Source organism: Mustela nivalis, assembly GCF_964662115.1.
Source record: "Mustela nivalis genome assembly, chromosome: 7".
In the NCBI taxonomy this organism is placed as follows: Eukaryota; Metazoa; Chordata; class Mammalia; order Carnivora; family Mustelidae; genus Mustela; species Mustela nivalis.
In genome coordinates this window covers 56,497,020-56,517,162 of record NC_139026.1, presented here as the reverse complement: position 1 = coordinate 56,517,162, position 20,143 = coordinate 56,497,020, and the positions used below count along the sequence as shown (strand labels likewise).

Here is a 20,143-nt window from a genome sequence, read left to right as displayed (position 1 = left end):
CTGGATGAAAATTATTAGAAGTAATTCTAGCCAAAATGTCACCTAGTTATTTTAATATCATAACAAACTTTTGAAATTAATCTGTTAAAAAAAAGGCAAAAACAGTAATAAAGCTGAAAGTCAAAAGTAAGAAAAAAAAATGCTTATCCTCTGAGATGTGAGAGGATATGACAAAGCAGTAATTATTGTCTTAAGTATTTAGAGAAGAGTACAATAAATTATCTAGAAGACAGAATCAAGCAATACAGTATCTGATAGAAACAACATCACAAATTAACACGGATTAAGTGGATTTTAAATAAATGGTTAAAAATAGATCAAAATAGCAGTTGAGCATACCAGTACAACAGCAAACAGACTGGATATGAAATAAAAACTTTCAAAGGTGCAGAAAGCACTACAAGTAACCACAAATTTTTAGAAATACTTGAAAACTAAAAAACACACTGATATGGAATTAGTATCCAGAATAAAAAAGAACACCTATTAGTGAATAAAAAGAATAAACAATTCAAAATAAAAATTAAAAAGCATAAACAGGGAACCACAAAACAAACATAAGAAAAAAAGTTCAACTGCACTAATAATCACATAAAGACTACACAAAGAGAAGATACATTTTTATACATCTTATATTTTACAACTATTTAGTTAGCAATAACATACAGCAGTGAGTAGTCTCATACACAGCTGATAAAAGATCATTGCCATAGCCATTTTTAAAGGCAAATAGGCAAAAACTGTGCACCACTTGGATACACCAAAGATATTCTGAGATACCTTGATACACTAACCTACTGGGGCACCTGGATGGCTCAGTCAGTTAAGCGTCCAACTTTTTTTTTTTTTTTTAAGATTTTATTTATTTATTTGACAGAGGGAGAGACATCACAAGTAGACAGAGAGGCAGGCAGATGGAGAAGGGGAAGCAGGCTTCCCGCTGAGCAGAGAGCCCAATGTGGGGCTCTATTCCAGGACCCTGAGACCATGACCCAAGCCAAGGACAGAGGCTTAACCCACTGAGCCACCCAGGTACCCCAAAGGGCCCAATTCTTGATTTTAGCTCAGGTTATGATCTCAGGGTTGTGAGATCAAGCTCCTCATTGGACTCTGCACTGGGTGCAGAGTATGCTTTAAATTCTCTCTTCTCCTCTCCTTCTGTCACTACACTGTTCTCTAAAAAATAATAAGTTTTTTCAAAAAAGACAATTTACATTTTTAAAAAAGAAGCATATAAGGATACCTACTGCTACACCAAAACAGCGAAAATACAAATTGTATTTGTTTAGTTTGTGGACAAAGACAAGTGGGAAAAATAAATTCTTTTTTGTAATCCAGAACTCATTGTTCAAGTATGAGTTTTGATATAGGTAAGAAGAAATATGATACCTAAAAAGCATTAAAGTGACAAGAGCATTCATAAACATGGAGGTTGGCTCTAGGACTACAGAATTACTAAAAGCATAGGATTTAAGGGAAATCTCAGCTATATTGAATTAGTATTCTAATTTTAATGTTGACTTGAAACAAAGAAGCCTCCTTTCTTTAGGCTTTACAATGGAGAACACAATGTCTGGACTTAAAATTATTGGCATATCCCAACAATCTATACAATTTTAGGGTGTGTCAATTTAGGAATGAGTATGATTTGAACTTACTCATGTTCAAGGGTGTCTGAAATTGAGAACCACGCAGATCCTAAACATGGCCCTAAAGTAAACTGCTTAAAGAAGTTGGATCCCAAAAATTAGAAGGGGTAAGTTTTTGAAGTATGATCATATTCAAGTGGAAACAAAGAAGCCCATCCAAAAAACAAACAAACAAACAAACTGTGGAATGACTGACAGTGACAACTGTGGATTGAACAAAGGTTCTTTTTAAAAGGGCTATTTTGAGGATTATTATTCTGACTTCACAGAAACTAGGGAGACTAACACTGGAAGGAGTCAGATGTGAAATTCCTTAAATAACAATTTCTTGACTTTAAATTAAAAAAAAAAAAAATACAGGCAAATATAACATCCATCACTAAGAAAATAGCTTTTAAAAAATACTGTGCATACTTAAGAACTATCATTTCCTAGCTAAGTTACCTGTTCAATAATATATCCCTTCTTTGCTTCAGTATCCTCAACTATGATACTAAAAACTCTAACACTGCCTCTCCTCATGCCACTTCTCATTAAAATGTCATAGGGGTTAAATGGGATAATAAAATAGAAAGTACTCAGATGCGTAAGTAGACAATAAATTGTTTCCAGGTTTTATATGCCATTGTGTTAAGCCCACACACACAAAATATCATTTCTAAACATTAATATAGGCACACAAGTGATATTTTAAAGTCTGGAAGGATAAATGCCTAATTAATTTATAGTGGTTGATATGGCAAAAGACAAATTTATAAATACCAAGTTTCACTTAGATGTGCCAGTTCGAACTTTCACAATGAAGATATATTCATGTAACTTGTATCTTAACAGTTAAACTCATTCCACTTCCCCAATCTCTTCCATGCTAATAATAAACCAGAGTAGCAACGACATTTATAAATGTAATTAGTTCACCCACCCAGACACTAAACTCCAGAAGAGACAGAGAAGAGAAGTTACAATCCAAAAGATAAATTCCCAGCATTTTCCATAAGCAGCAAGTTACAAGTACCACTTCCCAACCTCTCACGATCATTTCAGTCAGCATCGACCCCGAGTAAAACAAGAAATCTCAAATACAAAAATGAGTATAATCACAAATAGATGCCAAACCTTTCAAACAAAAGAACTAGTTACTTAGTAGAATGAACACAAAACATTTTAAAATAATATATTAAATATTCTGAAAAGGTACTATACCCACAAGAACAAGCAGATATGAAAAGAAATGAATCTGAAATCTTAGAAATTCAAAACAAGAGCTGCATGGACACAGCTGAAGTGAGACATAGGTAATCAAGACCCAACGTTCTCTCAAAATACACAAAGGAAAAACCGAAAAGCTGAGATGGGGAACATGTCCAGAAGCAGTAAGTTTCACTGAAGATGAATTTTAGAAAAAAGAACTAAGAATAAAAGAAAATAAGAGAAAGAATTCACAGAGTTAAATTTTAAAAAGTATATAAAAAGGGGCACCTGGGTGGCTCAGTTGTTAAGTGGCTGCCTTCAGGTCAGGTCATGAACCCAGAGTCCTGGGATCTAGCCACAAGTAGGGCTCCTGCTCCACTAGGAAGCCTGCTTCTCCCTCTCCCACTCCTCCTGCCTGTGTTCCCTCTCTTGCTACTACCTCTCTATCAAATAAATAAATAAAATCTCTTTTTAAGAGGTATATATATGCTTTCCATAGAACAGGTCCGCTCATTATACCAAAACAGACTAAATTAAAACAAGCAAAAAACAAACAAACAAAAAACAGCAACAAAAAGAAATCTAAAACCTAGACATAATGTGTGAAGACTTCAGAAAACCAATTTGAGGAAATATTAATAACTTATGAGTAAAATATCAGTTAACTACAAAGGAGTAAGAATTAAAATGACATCAGACTTGTCATCAGCAATACTGAAAGCTAAAATAAACAACAATATCCTCAAAGTTCAGAGGAAAGGTTATTTTTAGCCTAGAATTCTATTGCCAGAAAAACTAGCAATCAACAGGATAAAGAAATAAAGATATTATTTCTGAGCAAAGACTGATGAAATGGTCCCTTGCTAAAACAATTAAATAAAAATATAGTACAAATTCAAGACATCAAAAGATCCTAATAAATGGGGGGAACACTCAAATTAGGGAACTCATATAATGCTCCAAAGGAATCATCAATGCTCCAAAAAACAAGTAAAACTCATGGGCTGGCTGAAATAATTGAAGATCCATCATCTTTCAAATAAATAGTCTGGAATAAAAATCCCAGATAATTATATGATGGGAGTTAGCAGACTTAGGGGCTGTGAAATGTGGGGCAAAAATAAAGAAAACTGTCAGTCTAAAAATAACTTACCAGGTTTCAAACTGGGTAAAGTGACAAAAATAGCAGATATGCATTATAAAAAAGATACAAGTTATAATAAAAAAGCATAGAAAGGTTAAAAATTCAAAGGACAGAAAATGATACACTAAGCAAATGTTAACCAAAAAAAGGTAAGTATGTATATAAACCTATATATAACATGTAAAAAATGATTCAAATTGAAGATCAAGTTGCTGGACAAAAAATATATATTTTTTATAGATAAAAGTACATCACTTCAAATGATATAAAACAAAAACAGGTTTAAAGAATTTCAGGAAGAAACTAGTAAATCCACAGAGAAACACACCTCATTATAAAATCTACAGATGAAGAAAATGTAAGTAATATAAACAATGCATGTATTTTTTTTTAAGATTTTATTTATTTATTTGACAGACAGAGATCACAAGTAGGCAGAGAGGCAAGCAGAGAGAGAGGAAGAGAAGCAGGCTCCCTGCTGAGCGGAGAGCCAGATGCGGGGCTTGATCCCAGGACCCTGGGATCATGACCTGAGCCGAAGGCAGAGGCTTTAACCCACTGAGCCACCCAGGCGCCCCAATACATGTATTTCTTAATAGAAAAATGGAACTGAATATCCAACAAACCCAGAACATGCATTTTTCATGAACACATCCAACATACATTAATGTGGTGTCAAGGAAATAATAAATTCAAAGACCAAAAAACAAACAAACAAACAAACAAACAAAATACACACACACACACACACACACACACACAAAGCCACATCCTCAGCCATAAGATAACAGAGTTAGATGAGCAACAATGAAATGACAAAAATAAGGATCTCCTTATAAATTAAAAATATATATATACTGGATTAAGGAGGAAATCAATGGTGAAATAACTCAGAGGAAAAGTGATAGCCTTAAACCACACATATTAATTAAAAAAAAAAAAAAAAACCACAAACTCAAAAATGCTAGTAAAGGAGGAAAAGTACAAACCCAAAGCAAGGAATCATAATAAAAGCAAAAATAATGAGAGAAATCCCAACAATAAAACAGCAAGCAACAGTAAAACCAATAGCCAGTTCTTTGGGAAAAAAAAAAACTATTAAAAAGTAGAAAATAAATCAAGGAAAATTGTAAAAACCATAATAAACAATATTAGAAATTATAAAGAAGATCTAACTACAAATACAGAGCAATATGCTTGGTTCAAATATTCAGTTACATTAAAGGTTATCAATGGTATGTGTGAAAAATACTGAGGGATCTGAACTTACTGCAAACTCAATAAAATTCAACAGGGCTAGGTGGCTGCTAGAAATGTCAACACAAAGTTAAGCTGTAGAACAGAAGCACACAGTCTAAGGAAAGGGAGACATTTTTAGTATTACATTTAGTTTTGAGTGACTCTTAAAGAAACAGTAGGACAAACAGGATGACCAGGCTAAAGATTGACCTAGAACAACATGTTGTATGAGGAAACCATTGGGAAAATGAAGAATATTTAGCCTAGAAAACAGGAGAATTTTTTTTTTTAAAGATTTATTTATTTATTTGACAGAGAGAAATCACAAGTAGTCGGAGAGGCAGGCAGAGAGAGAGAGAGAGGAGGAAGCAGGCTGCCTGCTGAGGACCCTGAGATCATGACCTGAGCCGAAGGCAGCGGCTTAACCCACTGAGCCACCCAGGCGCCCCGAAAACAGGAGAATTTTAATGGCTTTCTTTAAATGGTGCAGATCTATCATGTGTATATACCAGATAGAGAGAAAAAGAGGCAGGCAGAGAGACAAGTGCAATGAAAGGCCAATTTCTCCTCAAAATCAACAAATACTGATTTGTTCATATGTCCAACAAAAGAAAGAATTAATTACCATATGAAGTTAGAGACTCTCCTTACTGTTCAACATTGAGAAATGTTGAAGCAGAAACTAGATAATTAACTGTCAGGAATAATAAACAGTAGGCTCTTGTAGGAAGTGTGATGTTACAACTACTTGACCACGTAGGTCTATTGCACTTTCAAGACTTTGTTATTCAACATTACTTGCCAATAAATTTTGTTCCCTAAGAGGAACACAAAAACTGCAAACTCAAAATTTATCCTTCAGATTTTTGGATCATTCATACTCAACTTCAATAGTCTCAAAAACGACACATCTTTATCCTCAAGACATTTATCTTTGTCTAACATAAACCCTTTATGTTTATTTGTATCTACAGAAAACTCTATGCAACTTTCCCTCCTCTTGCTTTGCTATGATCCCCAACTGAATATTAACTGAATGCTACTTTGGTCTAACTCCTTGCCTCTTTACCTATAAATAAAAAATCCCTCAGGCTGTCTCAACTATCTTCCCAATCTAACATTCTAGAAAAGTATGAAAACTTCCCAACAGTTTTAGATATGTGTGTTCTCCACACTAAGAGAAGCATGCCCTTCTCCCAATCCAACCTTTGGTAAATTAATTAAAATTGGTATCTTTCTAGTATCAACATTTCTCTGATCCTAGTGAAGCTGTTTACTCAAATGAAACACACATCCACAAACATATAAATTTTTATACTTCAACAAAACATGTACTAGAACAATAATTTTCAAAAGCCTAAGCAACACTGTCAAAAGGCAAGAGGAAACAGTCTGTACTCCTGAAACATGAGTGTGGCTTCTATCACACTCAATCTAGCTGGCCTCTAGCTTTTAAGTACCCAAGCATGTAGTAATAAATAGCCAATGGCCTTTCAGAGTCTAGAAAACTGAAAGTCCCATCTAAAACTAAGCACTTTTATGTTGCAGAAAGATCCTAATGTTTAACTTCTTAAAAGGGAAGCAAAGAACTGCATAATACCATTCCTTTCCTCCTCTATTCTCGAAGCTGGCCTCAGTATCACCCTTTGCTTTGTCACCTACCCACATTCATCCTCCAAAATTTTATCAATCAATAATATATTTTATCACTGGCCATAATGGTATTAGCAGACACAAATACTTACACTCTTTATAAACATAAATCTTTATGCCTTTATAGTATGGTTATATATTCTTATGTTGCATGCTTCTTTTATTTCAGTAAGATAATGGTTTTCTGTACACAATTTTTCAAGCATACCAAAAAAATAATTTAACAAATGTCTCTGCAACCTTCACCTAAGAAATAAAATATTAAAATTTCTAATATTCATTTTAGTTTAAACTTAAGTTCACTTTGTTAAGATGGTGGTAAGTTTAAATATGTGGAAATGGAAAGCATAAGGGTGGGACTGGAAAACTTGACCGTGTTATATGTATAAATATACATTATCTAATATATATCATTTGTGAAAACAGAAGCAGTCAGATTTTGATGATGAATTCAAAGTGGTACATTTACTCTAAAACTTTACAGTGTAGTAAGGTTACAAAATGTCATTTCTCTATATGTACCAGTTGGTGTCACTACAACTGAAAACACAGCAATAGGACTATAATGAAAAGAGATCTAAAACTGATTTGTATGTAATATGAACATATTGTATGCATGAGTAATGTTCATATATGAAGCCCCATGCTAGTTCATTTCAATACAAACCTAAGGAAAATTATAAAAGTGAAAATTACTTTTTAAAAGATAAAATCCAAATATGGTATTCAAAATCTTCTAAAAATTTACAATAAACAGTCTACCAATCCTGGAATGACTATAATTAAAACAAACAAAAAAACCTTCCAAAGGTGAGAGACAGATATAAGGCCTGAGGGGTCGGGGGTGGGAGGTGGAGGTAATCACAAAAAAAAAAAAAAAAAAAAAAAAAAGGACCTGAATCTCTTACCTGTGGGTAGCTCGATATTGTGAAAAGGACTTCCTCTTCTTTAAACCACTGCAACTTAGTTCATTTGTATAAGCAGTTAAAACTAATGCAGACTTCTAGAACAGCCTTCTTTAGCCTAAATTCCTTGCTTGGTTCATATTCATTAAAAAAAACAGGAATACAGTAGATTGGCTACATATTAAAATTCCTTTCAAACAGTGATTCACATCTGTTGTATAGTTTGTGCAGCAAACATCCCATTAACCACAAAAGCCAAAAAACGTCAGACAGTATGCCAATGAAGCTCACAGAACACACAAAATACATCTTCCAAAGGATTGTTGCAAGTAAAGATGCCTAGAATCAGAATTCTTTTGTACTGCTTTCTATTCTGCCAACTATTAGGACTGCAGCAACTGTGTGCAGTTAAGTACCTCCCACATATTACCCAATGTATCAGTAGGCATAAATCTATAAAAACAGAACTAAAAGCTTCAAAGGCTTATAGATTCTCATTATTCCAAATATTGTCAGTTGTGGAGGTCTCAGTACTCTTATTCTAAAGCATCAACCCTGTTCTTTCAGTCCTAAAGGCTATTTTCTTATACATTCCAAACAGAAAATCCATGACACATATTATTTGCTGCCCTAGCAGAGCCAGACTGCAGTTACAGCTAGCTGGCACCAGTAAGAACAATTTACATAAAGCAGTCCTCATTTCATGACCAAACTAAAGAATACTGCTGAGTAAACCCTCCCCCATTCGTTCCCCAACAGGCACTGACTGGTTCTAGAATATATCTAGTTATCTATTTACCAATGATTCAAATCCAGGTCATAAGAGAAAATCAATTTATAATTCTTAAGTAACTGACATTTTATCCCCACCATACCAAAACATATTTAACACCCAGAGATATTCAAAAGCCTTAGTTTTTTGTGATATAGACCAAAATATTACATAAATCCAGTAACTGCTTTAAAGTCATTAAAAATATAAATTATAATTCACATTAACTAAAAGCTGTCCTTATTTGACTCTATAGCCACCTTTCACATTTTGTTAATTACTTAAATAATTATCATTAAATAGATTTGCTCTTAGAACCACAATGCTTTACATGTCACCAAATAGTAAGACTTAATGCATATTCACGCATCACTAGTACAGTGATAAGTAATTCAAGGTATTTACCACTAGTTAATATCACTAAACTTTTTGATAAACTCACACGTTAAGTTACAAATATCTAAACAAGAATATATTTTGTCAGTAGCACATTCTTATTGATCCTAAATCATTCTTGTGTTGTTTTAATTGGCTAGATTTGACTGAGCAACAGTTGAGTCATTGCCTATGAAGTCCTTTGTTTAAATTTTTTCAGTAATTGCTTTATTACTTACTAATACATAATTCTATCTCTTCACTTCTATTTTTCCACTTATTTTAGTGAGTCTAAATAAACTAAATTTCATTTTCAAACAACAGTTTAGAAACTAGTGCCACATCTAAAATGACAATAAAATAAAAAGTAGTACTTAATATGCTAACCAGGGGTCATCCAAATTATGTTCCTTATTTTTTTTAAAGTAGGCCCCAATGTGGGGCTCAAATTCACAACCCCAAGATCAAGACCTGAGCCAGGATCAAGAGTTGGACCCCCAACTGACTGAGCCACCCAGGTGCCCTTGTTCCTTATTTTTTAATCTTATTTTCTGCTGTTTTTTTTTTTTTTTAAGATTTTTCATTTATTATATGAGAGAAAGAGTGCACAAGCAGGGGGAGCTGAAGAGGTGAGGGAGAAACAGGCTCCCAACAGAACAGGGAACGCAATGTGGGCTCAACCCAAGGCGCCAGAATCATGACCTAAGCCAAAGGCAGACACTTAGCCAACTAAGCCACCCAGGTGCCCCATATTTTCAGCTGTTCTAAAACATCATTCCTGGGGCACTTGGGTGGCTCAGGGGGTTGAGCCTCTGCCTTCCGCTCAAGTCATGATCTCAAGGTCCTGGGATCTAGCCCTTCATCCGGCTATCTGCTCAGTGGAGAGCCTGCTTCCCTCACCCCCTTGCCTGCCTCTCTGCCTACTTCTGATCTCTCTCTCTCTGTCTAATAAATAAATAAAATCTTTAAGAAAAAAAATAAAACATTGTTCTTAAACTATCCCTATTACACAATAAAGACAATGGAGCTCAAAATTAGAGGAAAAAGTTATCATACATCAACTGTAAACAGTAGACTTCTAATGCATGCATAATCCTAAATGTTGCCTTTGATAAGCAGTAATGAATTTCCTCAAATACATATTCTTTTCAAAATCTGTACTCTGCCATCAGCAGAAGAAGGAACAGAAACAAATATATAAAATATGGTGTCTTTTCACATAGTATATACCGTTTAAGTAACATTTGGCTATTGATCATAACATCTCACAGTTGGAAATCATCCAAGTATTGTACTCCTTCTGGTTTTAATTTTGTTAGCTGTGTCCTCCCTCTCTTCTCTTCCTACTTTTTGCATCCAGATCTCTGAATAAAAGTACTTTAAAATCAAAGGACCTATAATCATTTAATCCAGCATAAAATATAATGTATATAACAACTATTTATTAAGCTGAATAAATTAATGACCTAATACTGAATTAATTATGAGAAGCTTAAATTCTCTACAACCTGCTTACTGAAGTGCCAACCGACAATGTTAGTTGTTAATCTAGCTCAGTGCTTTGCAAATTAATAATGGTAAAGAACCAATGTTTTAGCTCTAATCTATCAAAGATCAACACTTTTATAAATTCAACAAAAATGAATTAATTGGAAGGTGAAATAAAAAGAAAGCACATAAAATGTATGCCTCAATTATTTTTATTATTTGACCCAACTGACATAAAGTTACTTTATCAGATTGATACAAAAATTTCTAGACATTCTTAATTTCAGTTATTATCTCATGGAAGAACAAGAATAAACAGACAAACTAATCTGAACTGACCTTGAACTCATTCACAGACCACATTCTGGTAGTGTTTACCTAGCCATTCACTACCTATTCTACCCTACCCCCAGGATTCTCAATCCCTGGGGTAATTTAACCTTCTCATATTTATTATCTACCCCCTCAATTCCCCTGCCCCAGTGTAAACTGCTAGAGTGCAGGGATCTTGTACACCAGACATCAAAACAGTACCTGGCAACTAACAGGTACATAATAAATGTTTATTAAATTTGTTGAATCAATTGATCACTTCAAAATCCATTTTTGTTTTCACTCTAACATGCTGCCTTAGCACCAGTAAGAATTCTGATTGTATCCCCTTCAAGCTCTTTAAAGTCTTCACTTTGAGATTTAAACACCTTGCTTGGAATGCCTGGGTGGCTCAGTTGGTTAAACCACTGCCTTTGGCTCAGGTCATGATCCCAAAGTCCTGGGATCAAATCCCATCTCGGGCTTCCCCTGCTTTGCGAGGAGCCTGCTTCTCCCTTTCCCTCTGCCTCTCCACCTGCTTGTGCTCTCTCTCTTTCTCCATCAATTAAATAAATAAAATCTTTTAAAAAATAAAAACAAATAAACACCTTGTTTTCTGGCATTTTTACTACAAATCAGCCAAACCCCTAAAAACCCTCACCCTAAAGATCCTTTCCTAAAATATCCAAGTAGCCCAGATTTCTCCCCAATACCATAATGATTGAAAACAAAAGAAATTTGTGCCAGAGGAAAACTTGTAAGGAAAAAGCAACCAATATTTACTAATACATAATTTGTGTCCCACACCGCACTGAATGTATATATACTATGCTCATTTAAATCCCAATCAACTCTACATGGTAGACTTTATCCCCATATTAAAGATACGAAAACTAAAGTCTGAAAATAAGCAACTAGCTTCTTCCCATAAAAAATAATGCATAGGGGCACCTGGGTGGCTCAGTGGGTTAAATCCTCTGCCTTCAGCTCAGGTCACCATCCCAGGGTCCTGGGATCGAGCCCTGCATCGGGCTCTCTGCTCCGTGGAAAGCCTGCTTCCTCCTCTCTCTCTCTCTGCCTGCCTCTCCGCCTACTTGTGATATCTCTCTCTGTCAAATAAATAAATAAATAATCTTAAAAAAAAAAAATAATGCATAAAGGGGCGCCTGGGTGGCTCAGTAGCCGCTGCCTTCAGCTCAGGTCATGATCTCAGGGTCCTGGGATAGAGCCCCGCATTGGGCTCTCTGCTTAGCAGGGAGCCTGTTTCCTCCTCTCTCTCTCTCTGCCTGCTGCTCTACCTACTTATGATCTCTCTCTCTCTGTCACATAAATATAAATAAAATCTTAAAAAAAAAAAAAAGACTGAGCACTTATGATAGGTATTATACATCCAGCATTATATATACATTTCTCATATAAACGTCTAACTAGTTGGTCAAAGAAAATGAGTTCACCTTGACTGATTCCAAAGTCTGTGTTCTTCCCTGGCTCTTTATCTAATCCAAATCCAAAGGCCTCTCTCTTTTAATGCAGAATGGCCATGTATCCAAAACGATATAATTTTTAATAGCCATACCAGACAAAAATAATCATTTCCTGACTTCTATACCAGGAGCTTCCACAATGCATGCCATGACACTTAGCAAAGGAGAGCAACAGGTCACATGCCTCTCCTGGGCAGTAGCACCTGATTTACTGTAAGAAGGGCAAAAGTCCTTAGATGCAGAAACAACTCCTCAGGTACTGTGTTAAACTCCTTCTTCATTAAACTCAAAGGATTCACTGTGTCAATAAGCACTGTTTTCAATGTTTCCATATTAACACATTAATGACTAAGAACAGACTGCTACAAATTACTAATAGAGAATTCTGTGAAAGTTCTAACCTAAGCGATTAAAAAAAAAAAAAATCCTTATTTGAATAGACTTTATGCTTTCTCCCAAATCACAAATCACTATCTCTTTTGGGAGTGTGAAGAGTTCAGAAAGCAGGAGAGTCAGTGTTTCCTAGGCAAGTTAAATGCTTTTTCAATTTACACTGAAGTTTCTGCTTCAACTTAATGCCATTTTCCAAAAAAGTAACATTTCCCTGATATTACATGGTATTACATAAATGCTACATCATCGAAGTAGTCTCAACAAAGTTGAGAAAGTGAGTGTTATGTAAACAGAAGCAAACTTTAAACAAAAATAAGTTTATAATGGCCTCTAAAATTAGTCTAATGCAGTCAAGAAAACTTTCTACTAGCAACTTTCTCATTTTTAGTGCTAAGACTTCTCAACTCAACCAATTTAGACATAAGTCTTTTATAAAATGTATTTCATTTACCTATTCAGTAAACTGTGTATCTTGAATATACTTTTTCTATGCAGTATCATCATTAACATCAATATGATAAATAGTGATGTCTTTAACACCATCATAACATTTAAAGAAAAGAGAACCTATTATGACATTAAAAGACCTCAAGGTATTCATGTTTCTAATTAATATTTCCTTAATCTCTTCACTTTCATTCTATTGCCACTTCTTGCTGATGTCACTGGATCTCCTTGAAGCAGCACCATATTTCTCTAATATAGAGAAATCAGGACAAAGCTGAAGATTGGCAAAGGTTCCGTATCTTCTAAAGAGAAAATGGTCTTTATGCAGGCAGTCTCTCCTACCAAGTAAAATAAGCTGGACTTTACTTATGCTTTCTTCCTTCTAGGTTAGAAGCTGTACTCTAACTATAAAAGGCTGCCAACAAACAGTCAAATAAGTAGGATAGGGATCTGAAAGGAACAGTTTATAGGGGCCCAGCAGGTAATGTAATTAGTGAATAAGACCAGATGTGAACGGTATAGGCCCTATCTGAAGGAGACAGTAGGTACTCTACTGAAGATTATTTTTCTGATGCAGAAATACATTCTTAGCACTCCCCAACTTCTATTTTTCAGAGATGAGACATCCTGATTTTTGTGTAAAATTTGACAGCTTAAACAAGTAGAGTAACAGGACAACAGCAAAAGGGTAAAGGCTGTTGGCTGCCAATTTGTGGCTACTGAAAGAAAACTATATTTTCTTAAAATTCTCATATGTACCAAAACACAGAAAGTTCTAGGCCCTGAATTCAAGTCATCTCTTTATTTTCTCACTGCATATTTGGAAGACTCAGCAGGACTCAGTTAAACTAGAATCGAAACATTTCTCCCTTTTACTTCCTTAATTTTGTAATGTCAACATTCTACATTGGCTTCACTTAATAAACGTATCTGCCACTATCTACATACAGCAAAAGGTGGTTAATCTATGTAACAGAATAGGATCAGCAGTACAAACATGAATACAACATATTATCAAGTAGCTATGGATGTACTAATATTAGTCAGTACTTCTTGCTTCTGAGCATTAGTTATATGTGAAATTTCCCATACTGTTTAAATATAACACATTCCCTGATCCAATCACATTTGATAAAGTACACATCTAAGAAACAAAAAACTGAGGAGCATTCAAATATTACTGGAAAATTAGCATGCAGACTATTTCATGTACTTTTCAGAAACATTATATAAACTGATTCTCCACATATCCTCGCCATACAGATAGGAATTTTTCCCATTTTACAGATGAGGAAACAAGAGTCAGAAAATGGAATGAGTTGATCAATATAAGAGAAGTCATAAAAACAACTCAAATTTAGGCTTGAACTCTTAGTCGATTTCTCTCATTATCTCAACATTTTCCTTAAAGGCTTATGCTTAATGAAATAGCTCAGGAAAAAGGATAAACACATAGGGAGCACAAAAGATGACAAAATAATAACATTAAACCTTAATTATCCAGCTCCCGGATTTATCATGCCTTCAATTATTCAGCCTAGTAGCCAGTCTGGAATTCAGCATGGACAATTTGAAAACTGTCACAAATCCCAGAAGTAATAATCCCACTGAGGTCCAGTTTATGCTTATAGTTGCAAAAATGCAACATGGCACTGAAAAAATTAGCAATAATATTCCAAAAAGCCACATTGTTGATGTTCCCCCCATGTACAAGTAATAATCAATGGAGTGTTCTTATAGAGAATGAAAGTTAATTTTATAAGCCATAACAAAAGGCAAAAAGAGTGGATCACTGAAATTTCCCTAAGGTCTTACTCTGACGATCAACCTAAGTTTTCAATAATTTCAACCTAGCCAGTTTCCTCTAGCAATAAAGAACAAACTGAGTAGCTGGCTTGCACTGTATGAAATATCTGAATACAGTAAGCTGTTCATACTACAAGAGGCATAAAAATAATAATGATTAAGGGCACAGCACATTCACTTTTCCTATGTCATACTCACTGTAGGGTAAACCTGAAAGGCATGATGGATAAAATCTCTCTCACAACACTTCTTCTCTTTCGGGGGCAAGCACATATTACTGCATTTATATAAAGTAATGTTCAGGTTAATAAAATCCACCATTATATTACATAAAAAGAGTCCTAACAACTTCACAAATTAGTAAGCTAATGAAAGAGAAATAAACACACTAAAGCTATTAACAAAGCTGAACTAGTGATCCCAAATATATTTGAAGCCACTAAGTAAGTGATCAATGATGAAGAAAAAAATTATTTTGTTAAAAAAAATTAGAATATAAACACAATTTTGTGGCAAAGCAGCAATTTCAAACTGTCAAATTGTGTAAATATAGACTCTAACTTCATGAAATTAAAAAAGAACATAAAGAATTCACATTTTAGGGGCACCTGGGTGGGTCAGTGGGTTAAAGCCTCTGCCTTCGACATGATCCCAGGGTTCTGGGATAGAGCCCCGCATCAGGCTCTCTGCTCAGCATGGAGCCTGCTTCCTCCTCTCTCTGCCTGCCACTCTGCCTACTTGTGATCTCTGTCAAATAAATAAATAAAGTAATTAAAAAACAACAACAACAAAAGAATTCACATTTTAGAATACTTTTCAAACTGAATTCTACAGTCCCTTAACTTACCATCTGAAGTTCTACAACTAAGCAACCTAGATCCTGACACTAACAAGATTAAAACTGTGATATAGGATCTGGTTTCAGACTTTTGTTTTCATCTTAACAGCCTAACTGTTCTCATTTTAATAAATAAGTTTATAATAAATAAATGTTACACTTTTAAATTATAAAATAAATTCAAAACAATAAAATACCACGTGTCCCTTTTAAATATAGGGGTCCTTCATAAGAATTTAATGTGCAAAAATATGCTGTTTTCTAAAGTTGCTGTGCTTAGAAAGTTCAAAACTTACTGTTCTATGTCATATTAGTCAGGGATATATTCATAATACTCTTAACAAAACTGAAGAAATGTACTATACCATTTATTAAAAATGTTTAGTAATTACCACAATTTAAACATCAGAGCTTAAAATTTCTATCTGAAATATTATGTGAATAAGAATTTCATACTCCTAACTCTCTGGGTGACTATGGTCTTACCATATCTCAGTAATATGTTTCAAGTTCAGAATGTTAAGAAAGCTTTTTGAAAATTGTGAAACAAAATTTTAAAAATCACTGAAATACATTATTTTTAAATATACCACAGGTTTAAACTAAGACTAAAGTGGACATCAACAATTAATATAAATTAACTAAAACAACTGAGTATTTATTTCAGTTCTGTTGCATTAAAATATATTAGGAGAAAGAAAAGGGGTATCCAGTCCTAGATGTGAACTTGTTTCTAAACTCAAAATTCGAATCTGAATGACAATTTAAGCAAAAAGTAATTAGAATAAAAAGTTAGCACCCTTAAAACATGTGAAAGAACTAAATGGCCAAGAGGAGGCAGCATAATGAAAAAGAATTAGAACCCAGTACAAAAAAAAAAAAAAAAAAAATCTAACAGTGTAAAAAATATTTTTCTTTCTATAACTGTGACTTATATTCAGAAAATTAAATTCTTCCCAGAAAGCTATCAAACAATAGCTCCAAAACACACACACACACACACACACACACAATCTCTTCATGCAAAACACGGCTTATTTATGGCTTCTTTCCAAAACAAAACAAAATTAAAAAACACTATTCAGTAAATATACTGTTTTTAATTTCTACCAAAAAATATCAAGCAAACTAAAATATCCAACACAAAAAGAATATTAAGTTAATTAGGGCCAGAAACACTATTGTAGTGGTCAAATGTTCTGGTAATGACAGTACATAAGATGGTGAGAAATTACAGGAATTTAACCTTTGACCTCACCATCCTATGTACTGTGTCCATAAAAGAAGCTTAAAGCAAACACTTCAACTTCTTAGCAAGCAAGCTCTAAGTTCACCTTGCTATGTAAATTCAGTACAATTCAAATATTTTTTAATTAAAGTGTTCAAAGATAAAGAGTAATTGGTTCTTACCTCTGGTCCTGGTGCATGTGCCAAGTCTCCTCACTGGCATAGTTGCTGCCTAAGCAGCTACAAAGACTAGGTCAGCAGCCATTTTGAGACAGCTGCACTGTCTCAGTTGCACTAAAGTGTAATTAAGATGGCTGCAATGTGCACTCAAGAACTCACACAGTGAAAACTCAGCTATGTATCAAACAAAGCCCCTCCCACTTTGTCAGTCTGCGGGAAACTGAACACAGACAACAGCTAATGCATATACTGCAACAAACAATGCAGCTGCTTAGGACACAGAAAACAGAGAAGGCAGCAAGCCAGTTTTGTAACACAATGCCTGTGAATCCGGTCTTGCAATACAGACTTTGGGCACATCCAGATCCCTGACAGCCTGAAGTCCATGCCACATATTAGCAGTTACAGAGATAGAGCCAAATCACACACAGCAAACATCAGGGAATTCGCTTGAAAGAAAGCCTCCATTTCAGTCCAGAAAAAAAAGTCTGCTCAAGGCCCTTTTTTTGGTGTGTGTGTGTCTTTTATAGTACTTTTATCATGAAAAGGGTGCCAATTTTTATAATTTCTGGAAAATTAAGTTGCTGAAATCCTGATAGTCAATTTCCATTTATAGAAGGCTAATTAAAGATCTTTTCCCACAGAGTTTAAGCCCCAAAGTACTCAAATCTAGCAGAATGGTTAAAGCTTACAGTCAAATTTTTGAATCTTGACAATAATTTGATAATAATTTTAAATAACTGTGGGGGGAAAAGACTAGAATCATTAGAATTATGATGGCAACAAAGCTTATTTTAAGTAATCTGCCATAAAGATAAAAAACACTTTCTTCTCTTCTGTAGTCCAGATGGCCACAAAGACATCTCTAGGTGAGTGTTTGGTCCCAGGGCAAATTAAATTTCATGTCCTGCCACAGACCTCCCAACATTTTAATATGAGTGAAAAACAAATAAAAATAAAGAATTAGACACCCCTGGGGGGAAAAAGCAAATACTGAGAACAGAGTAAAATTCCATCTGAAAGTGGGTATATTAACAAAACAAATTTGAGAGGGATCCCAACAAATCTGTCCTGGCAGTAACCTACCCATCAAGAGACGAGAACAAGAGCACAGAAAAAACTTGTTTGCTTGACAGCTCGTATCTTCTAGGAAATCCACCTTTTCCTTCTCTTTTCCTTAGTTTACTTTCCTAAAATCTAGCTCCCCTGTATGATCTTTTGTCTATCCATCATTAAGGGTATAGGGAGGTGGTAGGGGTACAGCCAAAAGGAGACTGGCCCCATAAATTGATAATTGTTCAAGCTGAGTGATGGGCACATGGAGTTGATTATTTCATTCTATTTCTGTATATATTTAAAATTTTCTATAATAAAAATTTTTAAATGAAACAAAAGTAACTCAGCTTTTTTTTTTTTTCCACTTTAAATTCAACTATTTAAACTCAGCTTTTTAAAAGACCCTTATTTATTCTCCAAGAGGCAAACTGGATGAAGTGTATAAAGACTATTCAAGTCCTACACTAGATTTAAAAAAAAAAAAAAAAAAAAGGTACACTTAACCAAGCCACATTAATTCTTCAAAAAAAAGTAATTCTCTGAGGGTCGCTCAAATCTATTCCTTAGAAGCAAGAGGTTGGTAAACTGCAAAAGATTCATAAAAGATAGACATTACTGTAGCACTGAAATGGGACTAAGGTTATTGGGGAGACAAACAACCAAAACTTTTAAATCTGCCAAGTAAGCAGCTTCCAATATTCAGGACAGCAGATTCTTTTGGAGTCTGGGCTACAAAAATTTAAATTATGTAACACACCTGCAAATGTACCCTGTCCCATCCCCCTCACCCCAAGCCTCCCATGTCTTGCCAAATACCTTTCCAGTGTAAATCCTAACTACTTTTTTCTCAGTCTAAGCTTTCCTGAGCAAGCTAAGTTGCTGGCTACTACTATCAGCTACAAGAACTACTTTTCACCCAATTTATAACTAAGAGTAAAAGACAAAAAGACATATATTCTCTCATTGTACCAATTCTCCTCCAACCACTACAGTCATTTCACTACCTATTCACTAGATTTTCTCTATTATCCCAAGGCACATAAATAAAACAGTAACTAGACATTATCTACTTCACACACAGCACTTAGAAGACAAAGGGGTAGGGAGGTACATTCATATAAATCAAGCCCTCAGGTAAGTTTTACATGCATTATTTCAATTAATTCCCACAGCAATCCTACAAGGTATATATTACCTACCACATTATAAGTGAAGGAAACTGGCTCAAAGATTAAATAACTTCACAAAAGTGCTAGGAGCTGAAATACATGCTAGACTACACTCAGTCTAAGCCCATGCAGCTTCCTTCACCCATCCCTTCCCACACTGGTTGTTTCTACACATCACGAAAATAGTTTAGAAAAGGAAAATGGTTGGGCTGTTTTTCTGATAACTGGTGCCACTGCAACATGTTTCACTTTCTATCCCAAAGAAACAAGCTTAGTTCACCTGATAAATCCTATTCAGGACTCAACCTAAATTATCTCATCAGTAACAACCTTTTCCTTACTTATTTTTCTTTTTACTATACCCATCCCCCAAGCCAGGTAAAATTTCACTCCCAAGATCTTTTGTGCATACCATTGTTATATTTACCATATTTCATAACTTAGAGTTCCTAAGGGCAGAAATCACATCTTAATTCATTTTCCATTCACTTCCATAGTACAAAACACAGTAACCACTCAATAGATGGTGAGTTGAAATTAATTCCCAGTGTTTTCATTTCTACCACAAAAATCTCAGAAAATTCTACATCTTTAAGAAACTTCACTTTCAGGATCTCAACTTATTTTCTGGGAAAAAGCAGTCAACTAATGACTCAATTAAGTTTTTAGCCTGGGCCTAAAAAGTCTCTGTACTTTAAAACCCAGGAAGTAGAGGCGCCTAGGTGGTTCAGTCAGTTAACTCAGTCAGTTAAGTGTCTGGCTCTTGGTCTGGGCTCAGGTCATGATCTCAGGGAACTGAACCCTGCATAGGGCAC

At 34.7% G+C, this 20,143-nt stretch overlaps 1 protein-coding gene across 13 annotated transcripts in view; it reads right to left on the bottom strand.

Moving 5' to 3' along the window:
* The window catches only part of ATF7IP (activating transcription factor 7 interacting protein), a 110,003-nt gene that overhangs the window by 75,053 nt on the left and 14,807 nt on the right, over positions 1-20,143 (bottom strand). For 2 of the 13 annotated variants that reach the window (XM_082740590.1, XM_082740596.1), the window contains exons 1-2: positions 17,107-17,441; positions 15,454-15,605 (exon numbers count right to left, since the gene is read on the bottom strand). The exons of 4 other annotated variants lie outside the window; for them this stretch is intronic. In XM_082740590.1, the coding sequence (XP_082596716.1) occupies positions 15,454-15,536 (83 nt within the window). In that variant the 5' untranslated portion in view covers positions 15,537-15,605; positions 17,107-17,441. Of the gene's footprint in view, positions 1-7,784; positions 8,158-15,453; positions 15,606-17,106; positions 17,442-20,143 lie in introns of those variants that run through there. 7 more of the 13 variants (XM_082740593.1, XM_082740598.1, XM_082740601.1 and 4 more) reach the window with 5 other exon arrangements.